The sequence below is a fragment of the Anser cygnoides genome, chromosome 2 (genome assembly GCF_040182565.1).
Source record: "Anser cygnoides isolate HZ-2024a breed goose chromosome 2, Taihu_goose_T2T_genome, whole genome shotgun sequence".
In the NCBI taxonomy this organism is placed as follows: Eukaryota; Metazoa; Chordata; class Aves; order Anseriformes; family Anatidae; genus Anser; species Anser cygnoides.
Window position 1 is genome coordinate 22,893,964 of NC_089874.1, and position 27,795 is coordinate 22,921,758.

A 27,795-nucleotide genomic window follows, 5' to 3' on the forward strand; every position below is an offset into this window, starting at 1 on the left:
TGAGTCCTGAAGACTACTTCTGTACTGCTAAACCGAACAGGTCGAGGGTGGCTTTTTGACCTTGAAACACGACAACTAGATGAAGGTCACATCCCTCAGCTTTCATCTGCCTTTCCTCTAGTCCCCAATCACAATTAGGGTCCAAGCAGTTTGGGGGTGGTCTCAGACCTGTGTTACATCCAAAGCATACCTGGGCATCAGCTTGGGTTTGGTAATTAGCCCAGGTCAATTCCATGCCAAGTGTTAAAAGCAATAATATTTAAAATAGTGTAAGTGATCACAGGGCAGTGTTCGGTCCCATGCTCTGACTCTGCTTTATTTATTAATATGAACACAGTGAGTGGGAACATGTGTCTTGCCTCAAGTTCAAGCAGCAAATCTGTGTTTGGACTGGGTAAACAGTTCGAATTTCTTCAAACCCAGAATTATGCTCTGCGTATTTCAACATGCTGCTTACTTGCCTGCATTTGCTTGCTTCAGAAAAGATAGACTGACTTCTTCCATGTTTCCACTACTGTACTCTGCTATGTTCTCTGTCTACTTAATGAACCTATAGGGAAGAGCAAGGCTGTTAGGAGCATAATGAACGAATAAGAAGCAACTGGAATGAGCTGCAGCACAGAAGGGTTCAAGTAAATAAAAGGAAACAATTCTGTACAGCAACAGTAGCTGAAGATTGGAACAGGTTGCCCAGAAAGGTTGTGATATCTCCACCTTTAAAGATATTCTGAACTGAACTGGACAACCCCATGCATGGCTGAAGCAGGTGACCTCCAGAGCTCCCTCCTAACCTTAATTATGCTATGATTGTAGTTGGAAACTTCCTTGATGTTTTTTTTTCTATTTAAATATGATGAAGTGCAGCTTCCTCAGCATACTTAACATACTTCCTTAAGATACAATCATAAGTGATTAGAGCATGCATTAACCTTTCCTTGCCCTGTGTCTCATATATTTCCTACTCACACCCTAGATCTTTTGAATGCTGTATATTCTTCCATGGGCCTGGAGTTTGTTCAGTTAGGGTTTTTTGTTTGTTGCTTTTCCTTAAATATTGATTTTGAGGGAAGGGTATTAAATATAGTATTATTGTTTTGGTAAGTCATTGAAGTTTAAAGAGCAGTAATTCTATACAGTTTCCACAAAATCTTTCTATCTACAGCTGAAATCTGAGCTTTACTCAGAAAATAGATTCCTTTCACCTTTAATCTTCCCCACTGAAATTGGTAGATCATTTCCTATTGATTTAATTGGGAGTAGAATCCTTTCTTTTGCTTTCCGTGCTGTGAACTTAATCCTTTCTTTGATTAAAGAAACAACAAGTTACAACTTGATCCATCTCATGTAGATTTAACAGGTTTGTTCTTTGCATTACTCCTTAAAAGGGCCCTGACATAATAATTCAGACCCAAAATACTTAGGCTGTTATTTTTTTATTAAGCTCCGATGCCTATTGTATTTTAAAAACTTACAAAGATCCATTTGTATTTAAATGTCCCCCTTGTGATGCTTGTAACCAGCACAATGTAGAATTTTGAAAACTATGAGTTTTCTTCTTGCTTTTGGTTTTAATCTGAGTTGAGTGGTGGGGAATAGGCAGCATATTTAGATCTTGTTTCTGCAGTGTACACCCTTACAGCAGGATCTTCATTTCCTGAAAATGCCATTTAAAAGTACTAGTATTTGTCATTCCACAGACCAGATATGCCATTCTGAGCAGAGTTCCACCCATGCCAGTGGTTTAAACTCATATGCCATCCTGTATGCTGTGGTAAATGAAGTATGGACAGATTATTTCCACCACCTCAATGTGGAAATGATAACCACAAGCGGGAATAGCTTTGAAAGCTGTAGGGTGATAATGTTGAAAGCAATGCAACAAGACTTTGCCGAGGGGTCAGGATTCTTCCATCAGAGGCAATATGCATTAGTTGTAACGTTATGCTGAAAGGCTGTGCAGCCACTGATCTCGTGATATTATTATAGTAGCTTTAAGAACCAAGCACTGAGGATTTTCTGTTCTCATAATTCAGCAGAAATCAACTTTTCTCATATCAACCAAAATGATTACTAGCTCTTTACCACTTAAGCAGGAGGATTATTTATTTACGTAGTGATAAATGGTAGAAGGAAAAGATTAAGATCTCTTTTTCCATTAAACTATTTATCAGCAGAGCCATGACTCCACTTATTAACAGTTCATTAATTTAACATCACTTGACTTGTTGAAGTGTTCATGATGCTTCCATGTGTACTCATCTATTTGTTCTTGGCTACACATCGATTTTGCTTTGTTAATAGTTTGAAAGAAAATAAAATTTCAACTGCTAGTCCATATTTAGGAGGACATTTAGGGGAGAGTGAAGTTACTGAGTAGCCCAGTTCAGACTGGATGGTAACATCAGCCAAAGGAAACCATGGGGAAAGGTGGTTCTAGGAGCAGTTCTAGGAACTTGCTGTGTTTCTGGTGGGGAAGATCTCACCTGGGAAGCAGTGGCTCTGCGGAAGACATGAGTCATGGTAGATGAATGGTTGAGAACAAGCTCACGATGCAGCACTGCAGCACGAGGGAATAATCTGTAAAACAAAAACTGAGAAGACTGGGTGTACCATCTCAGCGCTTCTTCTTGGTACGGCCACTCTGAGTGTGTCTAGTTCTGGATCTGCAATTCAAGAAGCCTGTTTAAAACTGCAGTGGTATATGGAATGATTAAAAGATTGGAAAATATGGCTTACAGAGAAAGACTTAAAAATGCTTAATTTATTTTGTTCACCATAGGAAAAATAATGGGTTAATTTGATCATAGTCCATCAATGCCTGCATAGAGAATAGGAAATCAGTAAGAGAATTCTTCTGTCTAGTGGACTTGGGTTGTAAAGATGATCAATAAATTTCGACAGGTAAAAAGACAGTTTAGCAGCCATCGTAATTTGTTCCTAGAATGCTGATGTTGTGGTGTATTCTTCACCACTGGACACCTTTGAAGGAAAAATGGATTGCTTTTCTACAACACGTTTTCTAGTTTAAGCGCAGCAATTGGATCTGAAGCAGTAATTAATTCAGAGAAGGCTGGAGTAAGACTAGATCTTGAAAACATGTTTTTTTTTGTAAAGTACAATATGCAGTCTTCCTCTTATTCAAACATCTATATTAGAATTAGAATAGCTCAGTTGGAAGGGAACTTCAAAGAACGTCAAGTCCAACTTGCCGACCCCTTCAGGGCTGAACACAAGCTGAATCGTGTCACTGAGGGCATTGTCCGAATGTTCCTTGAGCACAGACAGGCACGGGGCACCATCTGCCTCTCCAGAAAGCCCTGCCCAGTGCGTGACCACCCTCATGGCACTGACGTATCTCCTCACGGTCAGCCTGGCCCTCCCCTGGCGCGGCTCTGGGCCCTTCTGCACCCTGCCATCGCTCCCCAGGGAGCAGAGGCCGGCACCGCCCTCTGCGCCTCCCCTCCTCGGGAGGCTGCCCAGAGCCACGAGGCTGCCTCTCGGCCTCCTCTTCTCCACACCAGACAGCCCAGGCGTCCCCAGCCTCTCCTCAAGACACAGGCCTTCCAGCCCTCTTATAGCTTTGGTGCCCTCCTCTGGGTGCTGTCAAGGCCCTGAACATCTTTTTATATTGTGAGCTGCACACAATACTCAAGGTGGGGCCGCACCAGCGCTCAGTGCAGCAGGAGGGAGGATCACCTCCTCTGGCCGGCTGGCTGTGCTGTGCTCAGGGCACCCCAAAATGGGCTTTGCCCTCCTGGCTGCCAGGGCACGCTGCTGGCTCACGCTGCGCCTGCTGCCACCGGCACCCCCAGGTCCCTTCCTGCTGAGCTGCTCCCCAGCCACTCGCCGCCCAGCCTGGGCCTGGCCCTGGCATCGCTCCGTCCCAGCTGCAGCACCCGGCATTTACCCTTGTTGAGTTCCATGCCATTGATCTCTTGTATAAAGTAATGCACGTTAATTAAGAGGAAATTTAAAAAGCACCAGAAAATCAGAAGACCTTGTGCTGTACTTCTGTTAATCAGTTCTGGAAATGTTTTCATCAGCTTGTTGTCACTTCAGAGTGGGACAGGCACTTTCCAGGTGCAGATGCAGGGTAGTGCCCAGGTATCAAAAATGCCTCGTCTGCATTAACTTCCTGCTCTCCTTCTGTCCTTGAAAGGCACGCATGAAGTGCCGCGGATATAACTCCTCCTATTTTCATGGGTACATATTTTGATGGATGCAGGAATCAGGTGTTCTCAGTGGCTAATTCTGTGCATATTTCTTGTCTCCTGGGTCTGAAAAGCTTGGCATGATATTATGTCATATTTTTCACTTTCCAGATATGTGTGCGTACATGACCTCCCAACACCCACCCCCACACCTACCCACCCACCCCCTGTAAGGAATGTCTGTGTCCAGTGGCAGAGGAGGCCTTTCAACACAGATTTCTTGCAATAAAGCCATTTATTTGTCCTCTTCCATACCACATGGTAGATTGACACTAGTTCTGCTATATGTAGAGGTTCTATAGTGCAGGTGGTGACTCAGTAAGAACATGCTCTATTTTAAAGCAAATTATTCAGGCTTATTCACCATACTTTGCATTTCTGTATGACTTATTATGTAAGCATCTCAAAAGTATAAGTTAAGTTTCATTAAAATCTTTCTGAGGTAAGAAGTGTAACCATATCACGTAAGAAATAATTCAGTCAGACTGAGTTAGTGTTTCACTCATCTTTATGTAATGACAAGTCTTTCTGTGGAGCTGGGGACTATAACCTGAAACCCTGCTTTCCGCTGTACCCTTCTGTACTTGGGCCTACTGTGCATGACTTTATCGAGAATCAAAGTGTGGAACATACTGTTTAGTTCAATAATAATTGCCCTGGCAATTTAAGTATTTGGTTTAGAAAATGCATGCAGTTTCTCTTCTATATATAACATGTTTTTAATAGTTTTGGTTGCCTATATTTGCAAAAATAAAGAAGTAAGTTCTGTTGTTGTTGGGTTATGTGTCTGAGCATTCAAGTGTATCCCACTTAAACCAATTATCTTCTACAGTCTTCTCTTCACTGAGCCTTGGCCTTCTTCCTGAACGCTCAGCTACTCTAATGGTCTATGATGATGTAGTCCAAATAGTCTCAGGATTTCAAGGTAAGCTGATTTTTGGAAGTTGGAATTGAAACTTAAATGATATTTCAAACAAAAAAAATCTGCCAGCCTCATACGTTCTGAACTCTGTAGTGTGGGTGAGACTAGTATTTCATATGGAATTCTTGTGAGTTCCCTACAGAATGTTCCTCTCTGGGATGGCTTTACTGAATTGATTAATAGTGAAATTCATCCCTAACTGCTGTGACTAGGGAATTCAAGTTACTTGGTAATAAACAAGTTTGAACTTTAGTGTGCCATTTGAGAGCTAGAGATTAAATTTCTTTTGCTATCTGTTAGATGTTAGATCATCTAACCTCCTCTAATCATCCTACAGTACGTTTTCTGATGTTCTTACTGTCTAAGAATTTTCTCTAATTTTATTTTTTTCTTGCCTCCTACTGTGAATGCTAGAAGCATAGAAAAATTGAAAATACCTCATATGTGCATTGATAATATATAAAGTTGCTTTTCTTAATTAATTCCTCTGGACCCCTTAGCAGACTGCCTGCAAGCCCACATACTCCAGTGAAACCCACTGTATTAGAAGAATATAATCTAGATCCCCTTTTCATAAGGCCAAACACAGAAGTAAAAGAAACTGTAGTATCAGTCCAATGAATATGCTGTGTTTTCTGAATTGCACAGCAGAAAATCAACATGTTCGTCTAGCAGGGATCTGACCTAGCTTAGCCCAGCTGATCTGATATGCTGAGGTAAGTCTGCTAACAAAAGAACAGAACTTCCTAAAGATACCTCAATGAGACAAAACAAAGGGTCATCCTTCCTGTGAGCACTGTGTGCATAAACTCTGTCTTATTCACATCCCTTATCAATACCATCATTTTAAACTCTAGCAGATAATAATAAACAGGGGAATAGTACCTTCAATAATACTGCAAGATAACCTTGTTTTATCTGAGGGAATATAATTCAATTATGCCTTCCTAACGTCTTTCTTTATGGTTAGAAACCATCCAGACACAATAGGCTTTTCATTAATGAGAGCACTAGATAGGACTGAAGCTGGAAAAGCACTAAACAAATTACATAGCTGATGGAACGCTCAGAAGGAGCTAGAGAACAACACAGCTGTGGTACATAAATTCTGCAGCTTGAGAGCTGACATTAGATAATGGGGTAAATTAGATGGACAGTAGACTGTGTTAAATCACAAGGGATTCCACTGGACAAAACACGAAACATTGTTTACCAACAGTATTCTTCTAACATTATATAGTAAATACTCGTATTCTTATGCAAATGTGCTACTATTACACAATTCACTTAGAAGAAAAGTATTCTTTTTTTTTTTTTACAGCTTCCTTTCTTAAAAAAAAAATAAGCAGGGACATTTGAGGGCTAGGGAGACGTTTAACAGCCAAGTGAGACTCTTAAATATTTTCCATGTAATCTTGCTCCCTTAGGTGAGTTGATCAAGGGTGTTCCAATATATTAGAATAATGTAACTGATTCTGCTGGTATAGCAGGGAAAGAAAATAAAGAAAGAAAATGTTACCCAGAGTACTCTAAGAGCTGGAATTTGAACTCTCATTCTTGCACAGTAAAAACTATTTTATGGGACCAACCCACACTCCTTTTCTTGGGAATTGTCTTGTGATGAAACCTAAATGAAAGACAGCTTAGACATTGTACCAGTGTTGGAATGGAACCTCTCTAATCTTGATCCAAAGTCCTTGTGACCTAGTTTTTCTCTGTTACTTCTCCAGTTTATTTCTTAGTTACTTCAAGCTGCTGCAAAATAGTTGATCAGGAGTTACCTTAATGCAAAAACGAGAGCAAAACAGAACTTACTATACTAGGCACAGACTGGGAACACTGGTGTTTGAAGTGCCAGTCAAAGGAAAAGAAAGGCATGTCTAGTACAGTAAGTTACCAGTTGCTTTTGAATAATTAAGGAAGCAAGCAACTTGTTATGCAATTGAGAAGTTTGTCTGAGTTGATGCAGCCAACTTCATTTTCATGATGGCATTACGTCCATTGCTGCATCCTGTCAGTAACTGTGAGAGACAGAGCTTGCCAGCTCAGCCCCTGGGTCATTTAAGTTATTTAATACCAGCACAGTGACGAGCTGAACTTCTGCATTCAGTGCATGGGAACTGTATCGGTACCCTCTGTCTTCCTTTGCCATACAGGCAATGGGAGCATGAACTGATTATATTTCAGATGTTACTTCGCATAGATTAAAGCTAAACTGTTGGTGTGGTGCCACGTGTCACACATCCATCGTGGCAGGAGATGCCTTACAGGAACTCCTTGAGAAGCGCACTGGCAAATGGAAAATGACAGCATTTAAATCATAGTTGGTATGTTGTCAAGAGGATGCCTAAAGAAGACAAGATTGGTGCTAAAAGTCCTTTCTCTTATGGCACTCACCAAAATGGAGAGAGCTCACGTGCCAATTTTATAGTAAAGTGTATTGGTTTTAATTTTGTTTTTATAAGTCAAAACTAGGTATCTTCAGTAATAAAAGCAGTAATACTAATCTACTCCCAGTGATAAGGGTTGACTTGTTGAAAAATACTCCAAGAATCTGGTGAGCACAAATCTATCCATTTGACCACTTCTGATTCCCTCAACAAGTCTATTCCCAAACGTAAGCCCTAAAGTGCTCTATGACTTCAGCTAAAGGAGTACATCGGTTTATCTTCTACCAAGGTGGGGAAAGAATGCAGAAGCATTGGTAGCATCCTCTCTCACAAGCCTTTCACTAGTTGCTCCTGATCATCTCCCCCTTAGGGGTCCCTTGCTGGGTTAGGGGAGAACCAACCAAGGAGCTGAACGGAGGCTCACAGTGAACAGCAGCTTTCAGGTGACTTTCCCACTGCTGAGCTTTCATGCCACCAGCAGTGCAGCTGGGAGGACAGAAGGTGGTTTTCTTTACAGAGCTGAGGTTAATTCCTACGAGCATCCCCAGTGGGGAGACGGGGACGTTCCTGGACAGAGAGGGAGGACAGCATGTGGCAGCGCAGCTTGAGGGGAAAACAGCATTACTGATGTAAAGAAAGCCCTACCTGAACAGTCTTCACTGGGTGTGCATTCACTGTAATGCCCAAATTTCCAAACAGATACTAATGAATTAAGCATCTGAGAGGTAAATGTTTCTCTTCCTATTTTAAGAGAGAGGAAGAGCAAGATACAAAGGATGAGTAGCTTGCCTGAAGTCCTGGACTTGACCTCTTAAAAGGAAACCGGATTCCCTGGGGCGTTTCAATATCAAGGAGTTTTGTTAATCTAGGATGTGAATTAAGTAGTTATTCTGTACCAATTATTAGTATTTATATTCACAGGCTAGCTACACAGGAAGCTGTTTCTGAGTAGCTTCCGCCTTAAAATTTGCATCCAAATTTATTCCTGTGCAGGTTTCCTGTCAGGTTTGGGACTTAGCCATGGGAACGTTTTGCGTTGTCTGTAGGGTTCAAGAAATTGAGGTTTGGTTTTTGACTTTTTCTCCCTGTGTAGTTATGATTTGGCAGCTCATGGCTCTCTCGGTGCTACTAAATAATCCTTTTTTAATAGAAAACTCCAGAACCTACCCATAAATTGCTGTGTTAATGGATTCAACAACAGTTATTTTGTTTTTAATTCTTAATTACTTAGATCTTCAGAAATACAATGCCAATTCTTGGCAACTTGAATAATTCATCTTAATCAGATATTTAGTCAGCAGAAAATCCTACAATTTTACATTGAACTGATAGTGATAATCTTAATACTATTTTTATTGTTGCGTTTTTTGCTGTTTTGTTACTGTGGATGCTTATCCATATGGGACGTATGAACCCACACAGCAGTGCAGTCAGAGATTTGTGAGTGTTTGAACAGATGTGCCCCTGAGGTGCAGCAAACTATTACAATATTGTAAAGCACTAGGGAGATGAGTCTTTCCCAAGTTCATTTCAGTCAATTTATTTAGTCTTTTATATTGTTTTCCATTTACACCTAGAAATTGGCTGAGAGAGGTTTCTTCCCATTTCACAGGTGTGCTGTTTAATGACTGTCTTAAACATTTAAGAATACTGCTAGTCTTGAGATCCTGCTGTAAATACTTCAGTTTCAGAAATTTAAGAAAAAAAGAAAAAAAAAAACAGCTTATTCTTGCAGAATTACTAAGGAAATGACAGCTAAACAGATAAACAACGATCAGCTTTTTGAATACACTTGCCTGCCTATTTGACAATTTTTGTTGGCCAATACAATGCTTGGTCTGTTTTCTCATAGCTAGAGCTCCTGCTAGAAGATAATTCAAGAAAAGATGCCAGTCCTCTGGTTAATGACATTGGCAGTTGTAACATTGAAGAGACGAGTCAAGCTCTTTAATCTTTATCTCAGTGAAATTACACACAACCTGAAGCTGCTGCTTTTTTTAGAAAAAGAAGCAAAACTGTTTTGAGTTGACATCTTTGAACCACATAGTCAAATACAAATTAAGGAAAGAACTGCTTGCCTCTTGATTTTAAGCTGTGGGGGGAGCGTGCAATGAGTATTCAACAAGAGCTTTGGAGAACACAATAGATTCTGATTTAAAAATTAATTTGCATGTAGCACACAAACTTGCAGATGGAGTCTTGCTGTGTGTTGCTAAACAGTATTAATGGTGAGCATCCATTGAAAAAGACTATTGACTTTATAATCCAGGATTTAAATGAGAGATGAAATGAAATAGTGCCTGATACAGTCTTAAATCATGTTACAGTAAGACCCTTCAATTAACACCTAGTGATCCTGAAAAAATGCTAAAACTATACAAGACGGAGGAAAAAAGAGGAATTACATGCCAAGTAATCTGGTTCTGCTTAGATGTGTACTTTGCATGGGAAAGTATGGAAACTGTTTTCACCCAAGCTTTGTCAAGTGAATCTTTTTATCCAGTGGTTTAAATAAAAACTGACTGTTAGTAGTAGAGACAGTTAAGATAGCCAGAGCTATGTAAAAATACAGTGTGGAAAGTACCCGAGTTAATTGGGACTAGAGTTGTAGTTTCTTAGAACAACACTTTAAAGAGTGCAAACTAAATTTAACTTTCTATATCAAAAGAAACAAAATGTAAACAAAAATGATGAACAGGATACTTTTCTGAGCTTTCAGATGCACTACCTCTGAATTTGATTTTAATTTCAGTGACATTCATTGAAAGAAGCATGTAATTAAATTTGAAGTGATCCTGGCAAATAATGTAGTCAGAAAAGATTCTGACATCAGATGCTTTAACAATTTTGCTCGGTAGTGCTTCTAGAAAAACAATAGCAATTGCAAAACAAATATAAAACTAGTGTTCTTCCTCCATGTGCGCAATAGCCTTCTGATATCTCTGTCCTTCTCAAGTTATTTTAATTTGTAATGAAAACAACTGTATATATGCTATATATGCTATAAATGTGAACTCCTAAATATTCTGGCCACGTTGGATATAAAGAAACTTTTAATTTTTTTTAGGTGCACGGACTCAGCCACAAGTTCACTTTCAGAGAAGATCTGTGAAATTACCAGAGAACACTAGCTACAGTGATTTGACAGCATATCTAACAGCAGCCAGTTCACCCTGGGAAGTGGACAGTTTCCCTTATTTGCAGGGATTAGATGGAAATGGAACAGGTAACCCACCACTTTGGTTTTGCTCTGATTTCAAATCGGTCAAGGTACCAACTCTCGACCATATTGTTTTTTCCATCCCTGTTCCAACAGAATGTAAATAACATTACATGTTCAACTGCCCTATCAAAATGCTGTTCTAATGAGCAGTTTTCACTTGGCAGAATTCTTATGGTATTGACATCAGCTGGTTCTCCTGCTGATAATCATAGTTAAAGAAATCAGTCTTTAGATTAATGCAGAGAGCAAGGGCCCTCCTAAATGGGACCACTGAATAGCAAAGATGAAGACTCCTTGGCCTTGGAAGAATAGAAAAGTTTCTTATACCTGTAGTTTTGAACTAAGTCTCCAAATATGTCATTTTGCATGTGCACAAACAAAAACAGAGATCAATGTGAAGGGGCAAAAGAGAATTTAAATTGAGAATGCAATAAAGTTTCTTGTTGATTTTTTATCTAAAAATATGTGTATCAAGCATTTAATACTCTGTTTTATTAAATCTAGATTCAACAGAAGCAAAATTCAGCAAAATTCTTCTTGCACCAAAGGGAAAACACAACCAGTGTTAAATTCAAAGCTATAATACAATTTATGACTGCAACTGCCTGTTATTCTTCTTCCACTTCTCATTTAGTCTGAAATAATTGGTGTTATGTAGGCTAGAGAAAAATAGATGAATTGGACATAGAAGGCTTAAAATGCTTAAAGTGTTGCAAAAAGAACAACATGTTCTCTGTGTCCGTATTGGCTTAGAAAGAAAGCAGTGGACTTGCAGTGCAGCAAAAGAGATTGAGATTAGTGATTAGGAAAACCTGCTGTGGTGTAGGTCATTCAAGCTATAGAATCAGTTGCTTGAGGGTGTTGGACTGAATTAGAAAATCACCTGTCAGGATGGCACAGGCATAGCTGCTTTGAAGCAGGCTAAATAACCCCTTGAGGTCCCTCCTTGCTGTTTCTCAGGATACAGTTACTTGTGATGTTTTGATCTAGGTGACTGTGAATGCTAGGTCATGCGAGCAAAGGGTATGTGACTGAGCCTTCTAGTTCTTCCTTGGGGTGGGGGGAGCAGGAACTAGCAAAATAAACTTCCCTTTCCTTTGTTCATATCTGAATATCTCTTTTTTTATTACAATTAGAAATGTGTCAACTACCTTACTCCAACCCTTCTGTCTGCTTCAGTGAATACATCTCATCCTATCCCTTCATCTGTCGTTTCCCCATTCTCATCTTCAACCTTCAGTTTTCTCTGGCTGTTTGTAGTCAAACACGGTCTAATATCTCTTATCTCCTTGTAAAATGAAGGGACATACCTATCACATTCGTCTCTCTGTATACTTCCTAATCTCCTTTATTTTTATCTCTAAACCCACTAAACAAATTGTTGACAACGTGCGGGGAATTCCTCTCTCCCAGTGCTTTTCTCAGTGCTCTGCAAACCAGCTTCCCACACTTGCATTTATTTAGTGGCATTTTGGCAAGGCCTGTTTTCACATGATCACCACTCACAGGAACTACACAAGTAGGACATCATCTTCCTCCTGTTTTACCTCCTAGCCTCCTACGAAACAGATGAATGCACCCTTCGTTTTTTTAGTCTTCTGTATGCTAGCATGCACAGGCTACGAAGGGGTCTTTTCTGTTTGAACATGGGTGTCCTGGATCTGCCCTTTGTTAACCTTCAATTAAAAGAGTGTGCCAAAAGATCAAAATGATTTGCAAAGAAATGATTTCTAAGAGACTGAGAAGAGTCTTGTCTTCTGAATATTGTAGTATCTAGTACGGTAGAATATAAACTGTGAATACATTATATTCATATATGCATAATGGAATAGGGGAAATGCATTCTATTTTTAGAAGAAGTTTCTCCTGCTGTGGAAACATTAAACTTCAAAATCTTAACCTTGGATCGACTTCGTTTTCTTCAGCTGTGAGTGACTTGATGAAGATTTCACCTGAAAAACTTCTGAAGGAATAAAAAATGAGATCAGCACCTGGGGATTAAAAAGAAAAGAAGAAATAGATGTATAAATTTTAGAATTCTTAAGCAACTTTGCTGCCTCTCCACCCACCTATTACTCTACTGGTCTTTCACAGATTATTTATAGGTCTGTGGACTTCAAGAGAGGTCCTCCTATTTAAATCATTTCAGTTCTGGCTCATTTTTATCCAGTGACTTTGCAGTTACTTTAACTAAAACATATTCTCTATGAATTCAACAGTTGTTGTTTTGTTTTGTGAGATCCTAAATGGATATTGAAGTAGTAACATGGGCCAGTGGAGATTCATTGCATGAATCAGCATGTTCCAAACATAAAAGTTCAAACAATTTTGCTGCAAGTAGTGATAAGCCTGTATAGTGTTAGCTTATTGTTTGTATTAGTCACCACTTGGAAAACAGTAGGATGATTTCACAAAATATCCTTTTAACCAATCTAAACAAAACTTTCCATTGTCTGCAGGGATGGACCAAGCTGTCTAATAATCATTACTCCTGCTGTTTTTGTAGGCTGTTTCCTTTTCATAAAGAGTCAAGTCTAAGTCACAGTGGATTTTCCTCTGATTTTTTTTTTAGAGCTCTTTACAGGTCACCAGATGTCAAAAATGGAAATAAATAAATGAAAGCTGACATTTATTGAAGTCCATTCCCATTTAATTTGTGCATGTGCTTTTCAGTTGTATAGCATGTGAGAGTTTCATAAGCATTGATTTTAATTTACCTTCACAACTGAAAGGAGACAAACATATCTTTTTAATGAGCATTTACATACTGTACAAGATGGCAAACTGAAGGTTTTTTTTTTTTCTTCTTGCCAGAGATCGGTAGATTTCAGAAAGTTCGTTGTCTTCTAATCTAACTTCAGCCCAGTACTGAGCAAAGTGTCAGCACACCTAAAGTAAGAAAGGCGTGAGCAGTGTTCATCATTAGGATGCTTCTTTTGGGGCTAGATATGCATTTTTTTTGCAGATATTGAAAGCAGATATGCTTTATTGAGACAGGAATGAAAGCAAGATTTGAAAACTTCAATATCTAAAAATAAGTAAAATATAATTTAATCGTAGATATTGATCTAAATGTTTCTAAAATCAGAAATTTCACTTTTTCTCGTGAGGAATTTGGATATGCCAGAAAGGGATCAGCTCGTGGTGCTTAGCAAGAGGAATTTATTTCTCTGATACCAGCCGGAGAAGCTTAGTGGCCCAACTCCAGTGACCTGGGGACAGGCATCAATCAGACAGAAGTTACAGGTACATGGGAGAGGCAGGGGACTGAGTGATCACGAATAAAGAAACGACGTTCCCCACCAGTTCCCTCCTCTCTTTCTGCTTCATATCCTAAAGCTGTAGGGGTGTGATACCATGCACCATTGGAGCCTGTAATATAAAGGCTTGGGTAGGCTGGCAGCTTTCCCCTGTTCCCAATTTGAATTCTTAAACCTTATTTTCTGTTTGTTTTTTGTTTGTTTGTTTGTTAGTTTTTCCTCTCTGTTACCTGTGTGGCTCTCTTACAAGGCAATCTTTAGTGCTCCTGTTTTCTCAGCACTTTAATCCCCCTGCAGGACATGCCCCTGCCCCTCAGTTTGTGGGAGATCAAAGCCAAGTGTGTGCCCTTGTGTGTGTGCTTTCATCCGTCCTTGGCCTGTCAGCTGGGGAACAGCAACACTCTCCTTGAAACGTGGGAAAAACGTGCGTCAAAGTAGATGCTGTTGTAAACAAGCCACATGGAGAGTTACTTGTGGTTATTTCGCGTGTCTTCAGTTTGGCACCTCTTGCAAAATTCAAAGAATTTAAAGTTCTTAGGAGTTTTGAGGAGTTCTGTCTTTTTTTTTCCTCTGCCACCGCCGCTCCTCCTGCCCTTTCCTGGTGGTGTCTGTACTTTGGTGAGCAGACTGTCCCTGTGAGGCACTGAGTTTCACAGAGGCCATTCCTTGACACCTAGGAGACATTGTAAAGGTCTTAATACTATTGTCCAGCACTCCCTCTGTTGTCTTGAATGGATTTGCCCTAATGAAGACTGGCACCAAGATACTACATATTCCTGGGGACTGCTTGTTGCGCCTTGGTGTAGCTGATGGGCACACCACCTGGGTGAAAATGTGCTTTCACAGGCAGTTAGTGCAGATATCAGGCAACAGGATTATACGAAGGGTGTAATCTCTCTCTGCCAACCAGGCATCCCTAGGCAGGCTCCTTTTCTTGCATGCAGAGATTAGCCCTGCAGCAGAATTAGCAGCTGCACAACCACCAAGGCCAGCACAAAGGCAGGGCAGCTGCTTTTAGCAGCAGTGCGGACCCAGGTGGGCTCAAGCCCCTTGCAAAACTGGAAGGTCCGTGTCTTCGGTTTAGACTTCTGCAGGTATTGCTTTGAGCTCCAGATCTTCTTGGTTTTAAGCAGTACCTGAAGCTTTTATCCTGAATACCTGAATTCATCTTCCTTATTTTTCTGTCATCGATTCATTTGGTTTACCTAGCTGAAGGGTTATACCATTTTTTTTAAACCACGTTGTCGTGAAGTATTGCCCATTGGCATATATTTTAAACATACAGAATACTAATAATCTTGCATAGATAAGATAATACTATCTATCAATTTAGCTTGGTTGATTTCAGTGGAAGACCAAACAAAATATATTGTGGCACTTTTAAACATGAGCAATCCTGCGTGCAGTGTCATTGCATGTTTGGGTGTTGATTATAATGCAGGATTATACAATCAAAGTCTTGTGTGAGGTGGTGTTCTTTTGTCTTTTTTTTTTTTTTTTACCACGATTATGGCTGTGATTCCTGTATTAGTTTAAAATGAATGAAAGTGCAAAAATATATGCAGGAGAAATTGCATTGTATTTTTCTTGTCTTCACTATTTTTAACTTACTTAATTTTGGAAAATTCCAAAATACATACATCTTGGTGAATTTTGTAATGTAAGGAAGATTAATACTACCTTCCCTTGAGAAATGTCAATCCAATGCTGTGGTGTTGAACCACATGAGCGTGTCTTAAACTTCAGGAAAGTCTGTAGTCATAATATTCGTTCATTGTCTTGGTAGGAAACAGCACTAGGTATGACCTCACCCCTGTCACTGCGGTCAGCGTTCACCTTCTCAACAGCGATGGGACTCCAATCCCAGTGAATGGCCCCATCTATGTAACCGTGCCTCTGCCAACAAACAGCAACTTGAAGCACAATGCACACGTTCCAGCATGGAGGTTTGACCAAAAATTCGGTAGGTAACATTTAACTGTGCTTCCTTAGATGGCTTCATTTATCCGAAAATAATGTCTCACTGCATTTATTATGTTATATATTGAAGTCTTCACTGGAGTGTGCAGAAAGAGGTTTTTTGTCTAAAAGGAGAGAAGACAGAGTTTTATTATTCAAGTAATATGTACTATATATGTAAATATACTCGAGTAGCAAGTCGTGCCACTTCCAGACAAAAATCTTTTGTAAATGTAATATTTTACAATTATTAAATATTTTACATAAAGCTATTTTGAGAGGACTTGATTTCAGCCAGAGACTGAGAAACAGACGTATCAGCTGCAGCATTGAAGTGGAAGTCTGGAGAAATGGAAACTAGCCTTATCTCTGCCACCAGTCAGCTATTTGACCTTTGGTCCATCTCTTTTCTCTGTGGCTCAGTTTCCTGTCTGACAGATAGGAAACATAATACTGACTCCTTTTGTAAATCACTTTGAGGTCGACTAATACCATCAAGAAAGTACGTGTAGATGATTAAAAAAAAAGTCATGAAGTATTTTGAAAGGACAAAAAGCCTAATTAACATAATCTGTAAAATGCTCTCCGTTTTTTACATTGCAGAATAACTTTTGCTGTTGTGAGCAGGATTTCTCCAGAAATCTGTGTTAACAGGCTCTCTGGTTTTTTGATGTAGGGGTTCTTTTTGTCTTTTTGGTTTGGTTTGGTTGGTTTTTTTATTGATTTGTTTTGTTTTCATTGCTAGCTGGTATATTATGCTGGCCTTCTTTATACCTTCAAAGTGTAAAGAATTAAGAGTATAAGTCTTGTCCTGGTGATTCTACTTCAGTTATTCCATTGTGCCCTCTGAAGTATATACCAGATGGTTGCTAAGAAAAAGAAGTCAAGGAAGAAGAATGGAAGGTGAGAAAAGCGGAGGCTGTGAGATAGAGAGAACGAAAAAGGAGCCAGAGATGTAGATCATTATAGACAATCAGTGGAGCTTTGTCCCTGCAAGGCAAAAGTTTTGAGCCAGTTTATGATCACATCCAGAAGTAGAACTAGCCTGAAACGACTGTGTTGGGGGAAGGGGAGGGGGAAGAGAGAGGTGAAGGAGGAAATAGTGTTTTTGTTTCCTTCCTGCCTCTGTTTGCTGAAAAAGGCCATTTTTTTTTTCTCTTTCAAATAGCATTCCTGCTAAATCTTTTGTCAGGAATTGGATGTAGAAGAGAGTACAGCAGTAGGATTTAATAAAGAGTAGTTTCGAACACAGTACAAAATTGAACAGTAGAAGAAGCGTGTGATGATGGATTCAGGGTTTCCCTTAACTGGGGAAATGTTGGTTTTCTTGTGGTGCCCCTAACAGTAAGTTTTACTTACTTTCTGCCTGACACTGATTTTGATTTGTGATTCTAGAGAGTATTTTGTTTTCCCTTGTTCAAGAAAAGGCTGGTAAGACTGGCTCACGTTTGCTTTCTCCACAAGAAGCAGTCCATCCCTAATCCTTCCTGTCAGCTGTGTTACAACCGTAGCATGCCTCACTGCTAGTTACTCACTGCTAGTAAAATGGCTCTGATTTTGATAATGGAGCTTTCTCATTTATGGCCAAATTTCCATGCCCCTTTGGTGGGGCCTCAAAAGCTCTCTCTTACTATGGAAGATGTATTTTTACTGTTGCATATAAGAAGCTAGTTACACTATTACGCGCAGTATATATTAGTATAGATAAATATGGGCTCATTAATTAGTGCTGCAGCTTGAGGCTCCAAATCTTGAGACAAGTTCAACCTTGTTTGCTTCATGACAAACTGCTGGAGCACTTGTGGTGTTGTGAGGAGAAGGCATGAGGACTACTAAACAAAAAGTGTTTTTTGTCAGGGCTCTTGACTCCACAAAGCCATGGAGAGGAAGGTATTGAAGACATTATGCTTAGGCTCCAGCTCACACTTAGCTGAAGTAAGCATCTTTCCATGCAGCCGAAGACATTGAACAAAGACTCATTTAAGCCCCGACTGCAGCATGCCAGTTCTAGCAGAATTTTGGCCACATCCCAACCAATTTAAATTAGAGCAGCCTAATTTAATAAGTAGAGCAACTACTCTATCTTTTACGGGCTACATTAGCACCCTAAGGGCTGTCAACCTAGCCATATGTAGCGCGAACACGGTGGTACCCTGTCATTCCCCGTGCCTGTTGTGCTTGGAATCTGAAGGGAGGAGGATGGATGATAACTGGGATGGCTCCATGCTGGAGAGATGTTTACCAGGCAAGTAAGTTGGTGTAACATTTGCATTGCCGGATCTGTGCCTTCTCAGGATAAGCCCTCTAACCTCATTATTCTGATTTTGTCTTTCATTTCAGAAGCTGTTTTTTTCAGTGTTAATTATGTTGTGGTCTCTCCTTAATAGATTTTCAGTGGCTTAAATTTTCACACTTGTATCTGAAAATTGAGTAAATGCCAGAGATGGAAAACTGTGAATGTATTACCAGGCAATAATGCAGTGCTTCTCTCTAGTGTATTTGCAGTACAGTGGGCGCTTGTTCATTCAAGCTATTGTTTTTGTTCAGAATCCATGTGGTTGTCATCATTACTGTAGGAAGTGTAATTTCTGCTCTAAAAAGCAGAAAAACTTTTTCACTTTTAGGGGAGGGAGTGGGGAAGGGACAGAAATACTAGAAATGTATTTCGATTCTTAGAATCGCATACGTTCTGCTGAGCTCATGATGTACTGATACAAACCCAGTGGCATCTGACTGGAAGTGCAGAGATTTTCATAGTTTCTACAGAAATTATGCATATTTGCATATTACAGCAGCCAAAAATAATTAATGGCTTCTTAGGATGTTTACCATAAACAGTCTGTATTTTCATTGCCACAGTTTCTGTCTTTGAGGAAGAACTGGAGAGAGAAGGGGGAGAAGCAGCATAGTTTGCTTAAGGCTGAGGGTAGCTCCAATGACACTGATGAAACAGCCAGCCAGAAAAAGCAGGCTGACATCAGAATAAGACAATCTGCTGCATCTAGTTTATATTGTTACAAACGCAATGTTTCATTACAAAACAAACTTATTGCCTTGTGTGCATGGTGAACAAATTAAAGCAGTAATACCTTTGTGAATAATTAATGAAATGAAGAGCATCTAACTATGCTCTGGAGAAGTTTTAGGACAAATAAATGCATCCAACCTTGTTCTTGTGCTGGAGATACTCTGCCACCTTTCTCTGCAGCAATTCTTAGTGGTGGTAATAGGCACAGGTGCATTGATGTTGTGGAGACATACAGTAAAATGCAATTTCATCAGTCTGCACTGTTGATATACCTGTATCTCTCTCGGATTTCATGCACCATTGAAAGAGTGCTTATATCTCGTAAGTTTTGAACATAAGAGATACGGATTTTCGTTTTTATAATCAGGTTCGCTTCGTGATTTTTGTTTTGGTTTGGTTTGGTTTTCCATTTTCTAAGTCCTGTCTTATTTCCCTCCAAACTCTGAAGTGGTTGAAAACTTTTCATTTTTTTCTTTATCCATAAGCAGATGTTTGGGATCATGACGTCCTCCTCGTGTGTTTGCCTTGATGTCAGTAGGATTTACAGCAATATACACCAAATTTCTGTCCTGGACTTCTTTCTAGCCTTGTCCATTTGTGTCAGAAATTAATACTACAGATCCCAGTTGAAATTAAACTTTTTACCTCCTGCATGTTTTCCAGCTCCCACCAGGTGGCCTGAATAACACAGCAGTTGTTCAGCTGTGTTCTCCTCAGCCACCATTGGAGTGGTTTTTGCTTTATGCTAAGGTGCCCGTTTTTCATTTGAATCAGTGAGCAAAACTGTAAGACCAGAACTCTTCAAGTTTCAGTTTCATCCCATGTGGTATGGAAGCGTCGTGTTGCCTGTAGACTACTAGATCTATATGTAGAGCTGTATGAATGACTTAATAATATTACTAAATACTACGGAGCACATAATGTGGAAGTGAAGTTTATTCTTAATGACAGTACCGATGCATTTGCTTGTTTCTGAATCCCACCAAGTAACAAGAAAATATTTTCAACACTTTTCAACAGTGTGTGGCAAAGGGCTTGTGGAGTGAAGGGGATAAACCTCCTCCCTTTGTCTCCTCCCTCCTTAAAATGTGTTCCCTTTTGTGCACTAATGTATACATGAAGTTCAGAGTACTATTTCTCTGTTCATACTCCTCCCCAAACACTTGGTGACATGACCTTGTTGTGTTTAAATTGCTAGCTTCTTCACAGAGGCGGAGATTTTCCCCAGTGCCTGAAAGCTCAACCATGTATTAATGTAAAGTGATAGCAGACAAGTATCTTGGGGAACTCTTTTTATAGCTTTATAAAGAGCAATACTTTATGTACTCTCACTGTGCTGTGTCAGTGCTTTCTGACTGCATTTAATGCCATAATAGATATCTAAATACATTGGGATGTCTGATACTTTTTACTGGGTGACGTGCTGCCTTCAGTGAAAAAATATCCATTGATTTTTGTGGAGTCAAAATGTCCTACGTGTTCCTTCTTCAGCAAAATGAAGATAATGCTTTCTGTGCTCATAAGAAGTTGTGAGAATATACTTACGTATAAAGACTGTCGGTACCTATTTAAACCTGACTGGAGTATGGTTTTGCTGTATTTCATGTAGGTCAAGTGGAGCTCATTTTGTGTTCCTAGTGCTTATAGGGAGAGGGGAGCAGCTCCTGTCAGGATGTGTAGCAGGTTACGTCTGCCTGTCTATTAGTTGTAGATAAGGTGACTTGTAAAAGTCTGCAATTTAAACTTCCCATGTGGTAGCAATAGTAATTCTCCTAAAGGAAACAACAACTTTTTCATAGTTTGAAATGCATTCCTTTTTGTTGTGGATTCAGTTAACTTCTCATTGCCACCACATTCATGCACCACACGATAGACATAAAATAATTTAACAAAAAAAATATGCAGTCCATGCTCTGAACTTAGGTCGGATGGACGGTGTTTGGACTACGTACAGCTGCGTACGTGATCTGGGACTTCATGTGCTTCTCAGTGGGTTTTACTGGGTTTGCTACGTGTAAGAGATGTGCATAACGCTGTTACTGTAATTGGCTTTTGTATTGCCCCGAGTCCCAGCAAAAAATGCATTACTGTAATCAGCGCGGTGAACATGTTCTCTGCCCCCAGAAGCCCGGTTTTAATACAAGCAGTATAACCAGAACCAGAGCGTCTGGTTCTAGATCGCATTCTCTGGTAATGCAGAGATTTATTTGCAAATTGCAAGAAGATGAAGCCTCCGCAATGCTGATACAAGTTCCTTGACAATTTGAATTTCATTTCCATTCTGTGATTCTGTAATATGAGAGGGCACTGCTTTACTGCGAGGATGACAGAGCACTGGCACAGGTTGCCCAGAGGGGTTGTGGAGTCTCCTTCTCTGGGGGTATTCAAAACCCTCCTGGATGCCACCATGCACAGTGTGCTTCAGGTGATCCTGCTCGGCAGGGGGGTTGGACCAGATGATCTCCAGAGGTCCCTTCCAACCTCGCCATTCTGTGACTCTGTGACTTCCTTTCTATGTTAACTGTCAAGGTTAGATTATTCTTAAAAACTAAATACACTGAGGAATACAGATTTTTAACTAACTGCTTTTAAAGAATTTCGTATTTTGTGTGTTGCCATAGAAATGGCAGCTCCCAAACCCAGCTTTTTACCATATACGATGTCTACATAATAGGTGCAGATATAATTGCAGAGTAGTAGACAGACCTCAGCAGTGAAAGGAAAAGAAAGAAGCTCTTCCCCCGATGCTTCACAGTGTTGCTCGCTGAGGTATGTTCTCACTGTCTTGAGTCCTTTAGAGAGGTGTAGTGGATCACAGGAGGCAGTTGGGTTTGTTTGTCAATATGTATGTTGTTTTTAAAATGAGTGTTGTGGTCTTCACACGTGTAAGTGATGTGAATGGACTCTTTGATCCTATCCCCGCCTCTTGTGCTGTCTGAGCTGCGTGAGTGGTGGCAAGAGGAATTTGTGGCAAAGCGGAGCTGGTAGGGCATTTTGGGGAGATTAAGAGGACGTCAAAGGAATCAGGTCGGTGCCAAAATTTGATATGTGCAAGTAATCTACCATTATGTTGTCAAGGAAATCAAACTTGAAACAAATAACATTGCTTCTGGGAACAGGTTTTATTAATAGACTATACATTGTATTGTGTAGATGGCCCTGTAGCTCCACCTACAGAAGCCACGCAGTAGAAGGTGGGACAAGATAGACATCAAAACTCGGGAAGTGGAGAAAAGCAGCTGCACAAGCAAGCGCTCTTGAGTTGGAGAGGAATTGAAGGTTGGTGGAAATAGAGGTAGGAGTGCATAGAGCAGGAGGGCACATCGAGTGTGAAGCATCTGGCTGGGGTTGGAAGAAGCCGGGGAAGCCCTGGGACAGCCTTGCTCTGAGCCTTGGGATGGTAGATAAATCACAACAGGCTTCTGCTTCCACTGCCAGCCTGAGACCGTGAGTGTGACGTGAGGCTGAATGAAGGAAAAGGCATGCAGTGTTTTGAGTTGCCTCATCCTTTTACTTATTACTTGTTCTAATAATTTTGTCAATAGCTGACTGTGATTAATAATATGATAATATGATTAAAGGCAGTATCTTTCATGTACACGAGTGACCAGGGATGGTGGCTCAGCAAGCATAACTAAGCTTTCCTTTTTGAAATATAATTATTAAGCAAGAATTATGCATGGAAGTCATTTTATTTAATAAGTCACTTCTGTTCTGGCATTCTGGAAGGAAATACTGACGGGACCGAAACAATGCTTTCAGTTCCTGTACGATGTGCTCTGCCTTCTGCCCAGACACAATTAAAATTATTAAATAAAAACTGGCATGTTCTTTTGTTATATATTTGACAGGTGATTTAAGGGGAAGATGAATAGAGATTGCAAAGACATTAGTCATGAATCGAACTGGTAGACTTTGCAGAAATCTTCCAGGTAGGTTAGAAGTGTGTGTTTCCCTTAGAGCACACCAAATAATGATGGTGCTGCTAAACAGTAGCAGGACTTAGCCACGGAAGGCTTGTGTAACCAATTCTGTAACACTGGAAGAATAATGAAGGTATGAGCTCAGAGCAGGGACGTTTATTTTTTGATGTTGCCTAGCAACTCAAAAAACAAAATTGTAATATTAACTTAAATGCTGACAATTTTTAAACCTGTGTGCACTGGGGGAAGGAAAAGGAGGAGAGTAATCTCTACCGATAGTCACAAGAAAGAATTTTTCAACCTCCTATTTCCTTGTTTTTTAGCTGCTTATAAAATGAACAGAAGTAAAACTAAAAAAGCCATCCTTCTGTAGGAAAACTTCCTATGCAGATGCAGATTAGAGGTGATTTTCTGATGGAAAAAGAAATCTGATAAGCAGCTTTCAGCTGGTAGAATGAAAAGCTACAATTTATGTATGTCAGAACGTACTTCAAGAAGTTATTTTCACAAACTTGCCCTTGATTAACTCTCCATAATAACATTGCCATTGGAAGTGTCTAAATCAATTACTTCTAGAAACACTGGCAGTGTGTTCTGAATATCCTTTGCAGTCCTGCAGTCTGTCTGATAATAACCTGGCTCTTTCCTTTTGACACAGACACCTCCATTTAAATGTGAATCTCTGCTTAAACAGGACATTCCTACAAGACATTGTAGACATCACAGAAGAGTTCTGTGCTAAAAGAAAACCACTTCTCATTAAAAAATATTTATTTAAAACATCTACGCTATTAAATAGTACTGTTAAAAGCGTCTGTCTTTTCTTTCAAAAAATCTTTTGTCCAGGGAAGTTAATGTTGTGAATAAAAATAAATTCATATAATGGGATTAGGGTTAATTTGCTCTCTGGCTAATTAAATCCTCTCATTTGCCAAACCAATTGGAAGGAAATCACTTGTGCTGTATAAGTAGCACAACTTTGGTTCCCTGCTTGATACCTTTCAGTGTGATTGGATGATCCTATCACCAAGTTGTTTAAAAGAACCAAAATAAAAAGCAAACAATACTTAGTCAGTGGAAGACCCTCTTAACAAAAGCTCATGTGTAAAAGTAAATTATGGAAAAGAAACCACAGCTGCCATAAATTTAAACACCGGTGTTATTTAGACATTATGACTGTCCTTAGGAGAAGCTGCTGGCTACAGGACACTCCTCCGACTGTCACTTACCAGAATTGTTTTGATCAGCAATAGGAAGAACACGCAATCAAAGTAAGCAGAAGTCATTGCAGCAGTAACGATCTGGAAGGCTCTGAATTGGTCAGCTTGGAAAGTTTTGATATGAACTAAGCATTGCTATACATTCCCCAGAGGGCTGAGTTCGGTGCTCGAATGCCAATGTGCAAACTCCTATTGAAGTCAGCACGCCCAGCTAAAAGGGGCATTCGTCTCCTTTATTCCTGACTTTAATAGGAGTCACATGCATCCATCCAGAGCAGATGGCCTCGCGTGGCAGTTCTGCCTGAATTCAGCCCAGTCCTGCATCCCGTAAGCCAACAGGAGATTTGCCATTTACTCGAGTTGGAGCAGTGTGTGATTGTCAACATGCACAGTCACACACATGGAAGCCAGAGGGGCGTACGTTTCCACTGATTTTACTAGAGATTAATCTAAAATAATAGGGTCTAGCTTTAAATATATGAAAGTAGTGTCTTGTTCAGAGGCGCCGTGCCTCTAGACTACAAAAGCAGACCCATTTGTGCTGTCTGGATCCAGCAAGCTGTCACATTGAATAGCATCTTTGAAGACAATAGGACATGTCTTTTCTGGGCAGGCTGGCCATACGTGCAGTGACCTGATTTTGTAGAGAAATAGTCTAGAACAGGTTTTATATAATGGATTTTCTGCAATAGCTGCCCATCTGGACACTCTCCTTGCTGAAAGTGCCTTTTTTTAGAGCTGATTTAGAAGTAAGTTTAATAACAGAAAGGCGTTTTTAGTGCAGTATGTGTGTTAAAATGGAGATCTAATATGAAAACCTTTTGCTGTTAAAATTACTCAGGATAGTAACCTCTTGTCCCCATTGGAAAGTCCTAAAAGCTGTCTGAGATAAATAAGCATGCTCATCAAAATCAAAGTTGCAGCAGAGTAATAACTCTAGCAGAACTTATTTCTCCTGCTCTGCTGAAATCTTCAAACTGTCTCTGGTATTTGGGTATTTCTGCAGTCAGATGGAGCTCAGCTTTATCTGATGTTTTTTATTAGAAGTTTTCTTAAAGTACTCTCATTTTTTATATTCTTCGCAGTGTTAATGATGGTAGTTTTCTTACCTTACTTAAGCTAAGTGTAGAAAGGAGTGCTGGGCAGCTGTTTTAAAGGGTTTTTAAGAAGAAATTTGTTAAATGGCAACATTTATTCCAAGATATCAGTAACACTAAATGTAATTTTTGTGAGGAAGGAGTTAAGAAACTCCTAGGTTCTCCCCCTGCCCTTAGCTTGAGCCAGGAGACAGCTCCCCTGACTTGAGTCCTGGATCAGCGTGTTGGCTTCACCGAGCAGTAATAGAGGAAAAAGTGGAAGAGAAATGTAAAAATGATCTATAAGCAAGATTGTCTCTATATATAGAAGTTTTCCGTGAAGCACCAGACACTCTTTAAGAATTGATGACAAATTGGCTCAAATGGTGCCGCGCTGACAAACTACACTGAACTTGCTGTTTCTGCTCCAAAGAGATATTGGCATGTTTTGTTTGGAACTACACAGTCAGTCTTGAACAAAAATGATCAGTTCCATTACATCCAGTCGTTTGTATTTCTGCTTGTTTATAATCGTGTATTCCTTGCTGCTTAACAGTTGTTACACATTGTGTATAACTTAGCAAGCCGGGGAGCTGCTCGATTGTGCTGACTTGGGAGGAAAAAGGAAGTAGATGATATAGGATGTTTGGAGAATAATGAATTAAATTATCATAACACTTAGCCGTGCAGGGAGATAAAACCTCTGTTCCCTCCTAAATCCTTCTGCTTAGTTCTCCTGCAATTGTAATCCTGCCTGCACAGAAGAAATGAATACTGCTTGCCTTTATTCTGTTTGCAAGCTAGTGGATAGAACAGAAAATGTAAGAAGTTCTTTATTCACTACCCCTCAGTCTTCACTCTTGCTTACAAGAGCGAGTATGTGAGGACACAGGGGGTGGTTAGCTGCGCTTTTGGAGAGCATCTTGCTTTCCGCTGCAAGAAGGAGTCTGGAACGGGATAAGGAATTCATTCTTGACACTGCACAGCAGCAAACTGTTACTTCTCGAGGCAGCTTGAAATGCTAAGAGCGTAGCTCGTAAGTACAGCGTGATTGACTTTTGCTTGGTAGAAGGTCCAACATTAGTCATTACAGTGAGGTGTTGCACATGGAGAGTTATAAAAACACTGCTTGGTGTTTACTGGGAGTTGAAAAGTGACCAGGATGTTAGACCCTAGGAAGGATGAAGTATGAGAGAGACCTGGGAACGCCCTAAGGGACTTACAGAAAGACTGAAGGCACATCAGTTCCCTCCAGTAACACTCTGTTGGCTTTCAGCTACTTGATCACAAAAGAAACAATACAGCACTTTGTGTTTCAGATGTTTCCCCTCAAACCTGTCTTTCGGCTGCTGTTGTGAAGGATGGAGTTCTTCATTCTTCTCATCCCACTGTATGGGAGGATACTTTTTTATTAGGGAACTATCGGTAAGAGACGGCAAAAGTATAAGGCAAGTTTATCAGCAAACTATTGAACCAGAAAAATATTAAAAAGGGCAGCCAACGAGATTGTTTACCTATGGGAACCCACACTTGGCATTGCCCTGATAAAGGAACTTATGTCAGTGTCATTTTGAAAGTAATTATTTTACATCTGTCCTCACATACTAACATGTAGGGTATGGTCAACATAAGCGTCTAACTCCTGTCTGAGGGTAACCAGTATTGGATATATGTCTCTTAGGTTTTTAAAACTCCCAGCTGTGCATAACAGAGAGAAGAAATTCCATTTTTCCCAAGTGTTACAGCAACCATTACATTTCCTCGTGTGTATCCAGTGGTTAGCAAAAACGGGCGATCTAAACGAGCAGAAGACAAACGTGAAACCCAGCCGACCTTGTGCAGTCGACTCCATTGTTTGCATCCCTTGCAAATGCAGGGATTCCTTTCGTTGCTAAAATATGAGCAATCCGAGCTGCTGCTTGGTTGGCAGGATGGCAGCTGAGCTCTGCTCGCTGCGATAAGAGTGCAGCCTCTGTTAGCTCCTTGATCGCTGCATTGTGCAAGCTGGGTATTACCGAGCAAAAGGCTTTTAAAGAGGCATTACAGGGATTGTGTTTGTTGGAACGCGGCGTAGTGCGAGGAAGGCAAGCTGGACACAAGTTCCCCCTAGTGAAGAAATCAATAATTGCTTCTGCTCGAAGAGGTAACTAACTATAAAAATAGATGACAAAGATAGCAGTGAACTTTGCTATGTTACCTATGTATGTGTTTTGTTTTTCCTTAAATTTAGGGGGGTTATAGATTCTAAAAGCAGTAGGTTCATCACCCAGGCCCTGCCATTCTTCTCTTTTTTGATCAGCAATTTTGTATCTGTTATTGTTTTATTTCACGTAGTTGTGTGTTTGAATAGTTGGTGCATATTCTCTTTGTCTGGGATAGCAGTTTTCTCGGTATCTCCACAGGGATTCTTTTTACTCCACAGATCTTGCAGGGAAAAAAAGAAAAAAAAAAAAAGAAAGTGAAAAAAAAAAAATTTAATCTTACAGTCTTCTTATCAAGTGGCATTTTTAGGCACAGGATAGAATGGCCCAATGGGCTATTTTTCAGCTTGTGGTTCATGTCTGTTACCATAATGCATTCTGA

General features: G+C 40.0%; 1 protein-coding gene across 9 annotated transcripts in view; it reads left to right on the forward strand.

Annotated features, from left to right (window-relative positions):
- The window catches only part of FAM171A1 (family with sequence similarity 171 member A1), an 89,110-nt gene that overhangs the window by 51,817 nt on the left and 9,498 nt on the right, over positions 1–27,795 (forward strand). For 6 of the 9 annotated variants that reach the window (XM_048061857.2, XM_048061855.2, XM_048061858.2 and 3 more), the window contains 3 exons: positions 5,044–5,136; positions 10,591–10,749; positions 15,793–15,969. In XM_048061857.2, the coding sequence (XP_047917814.1) occupies positions 5,044–5,136; positions 10,591–10,749; positions 15,793–15,969 (429 nt within the window). Of the gene's footprint in view, positions 1–738; positions 767–5,043; positions 5,137–10,590; positions 10,750–15,792; positions 15,970–27,795 lie in introns of those variants that run through there. The other 3 variants (XM_066991673.1, XM_066991675.1, XM_066991672.1) reach the window with 3 other exon arrangements.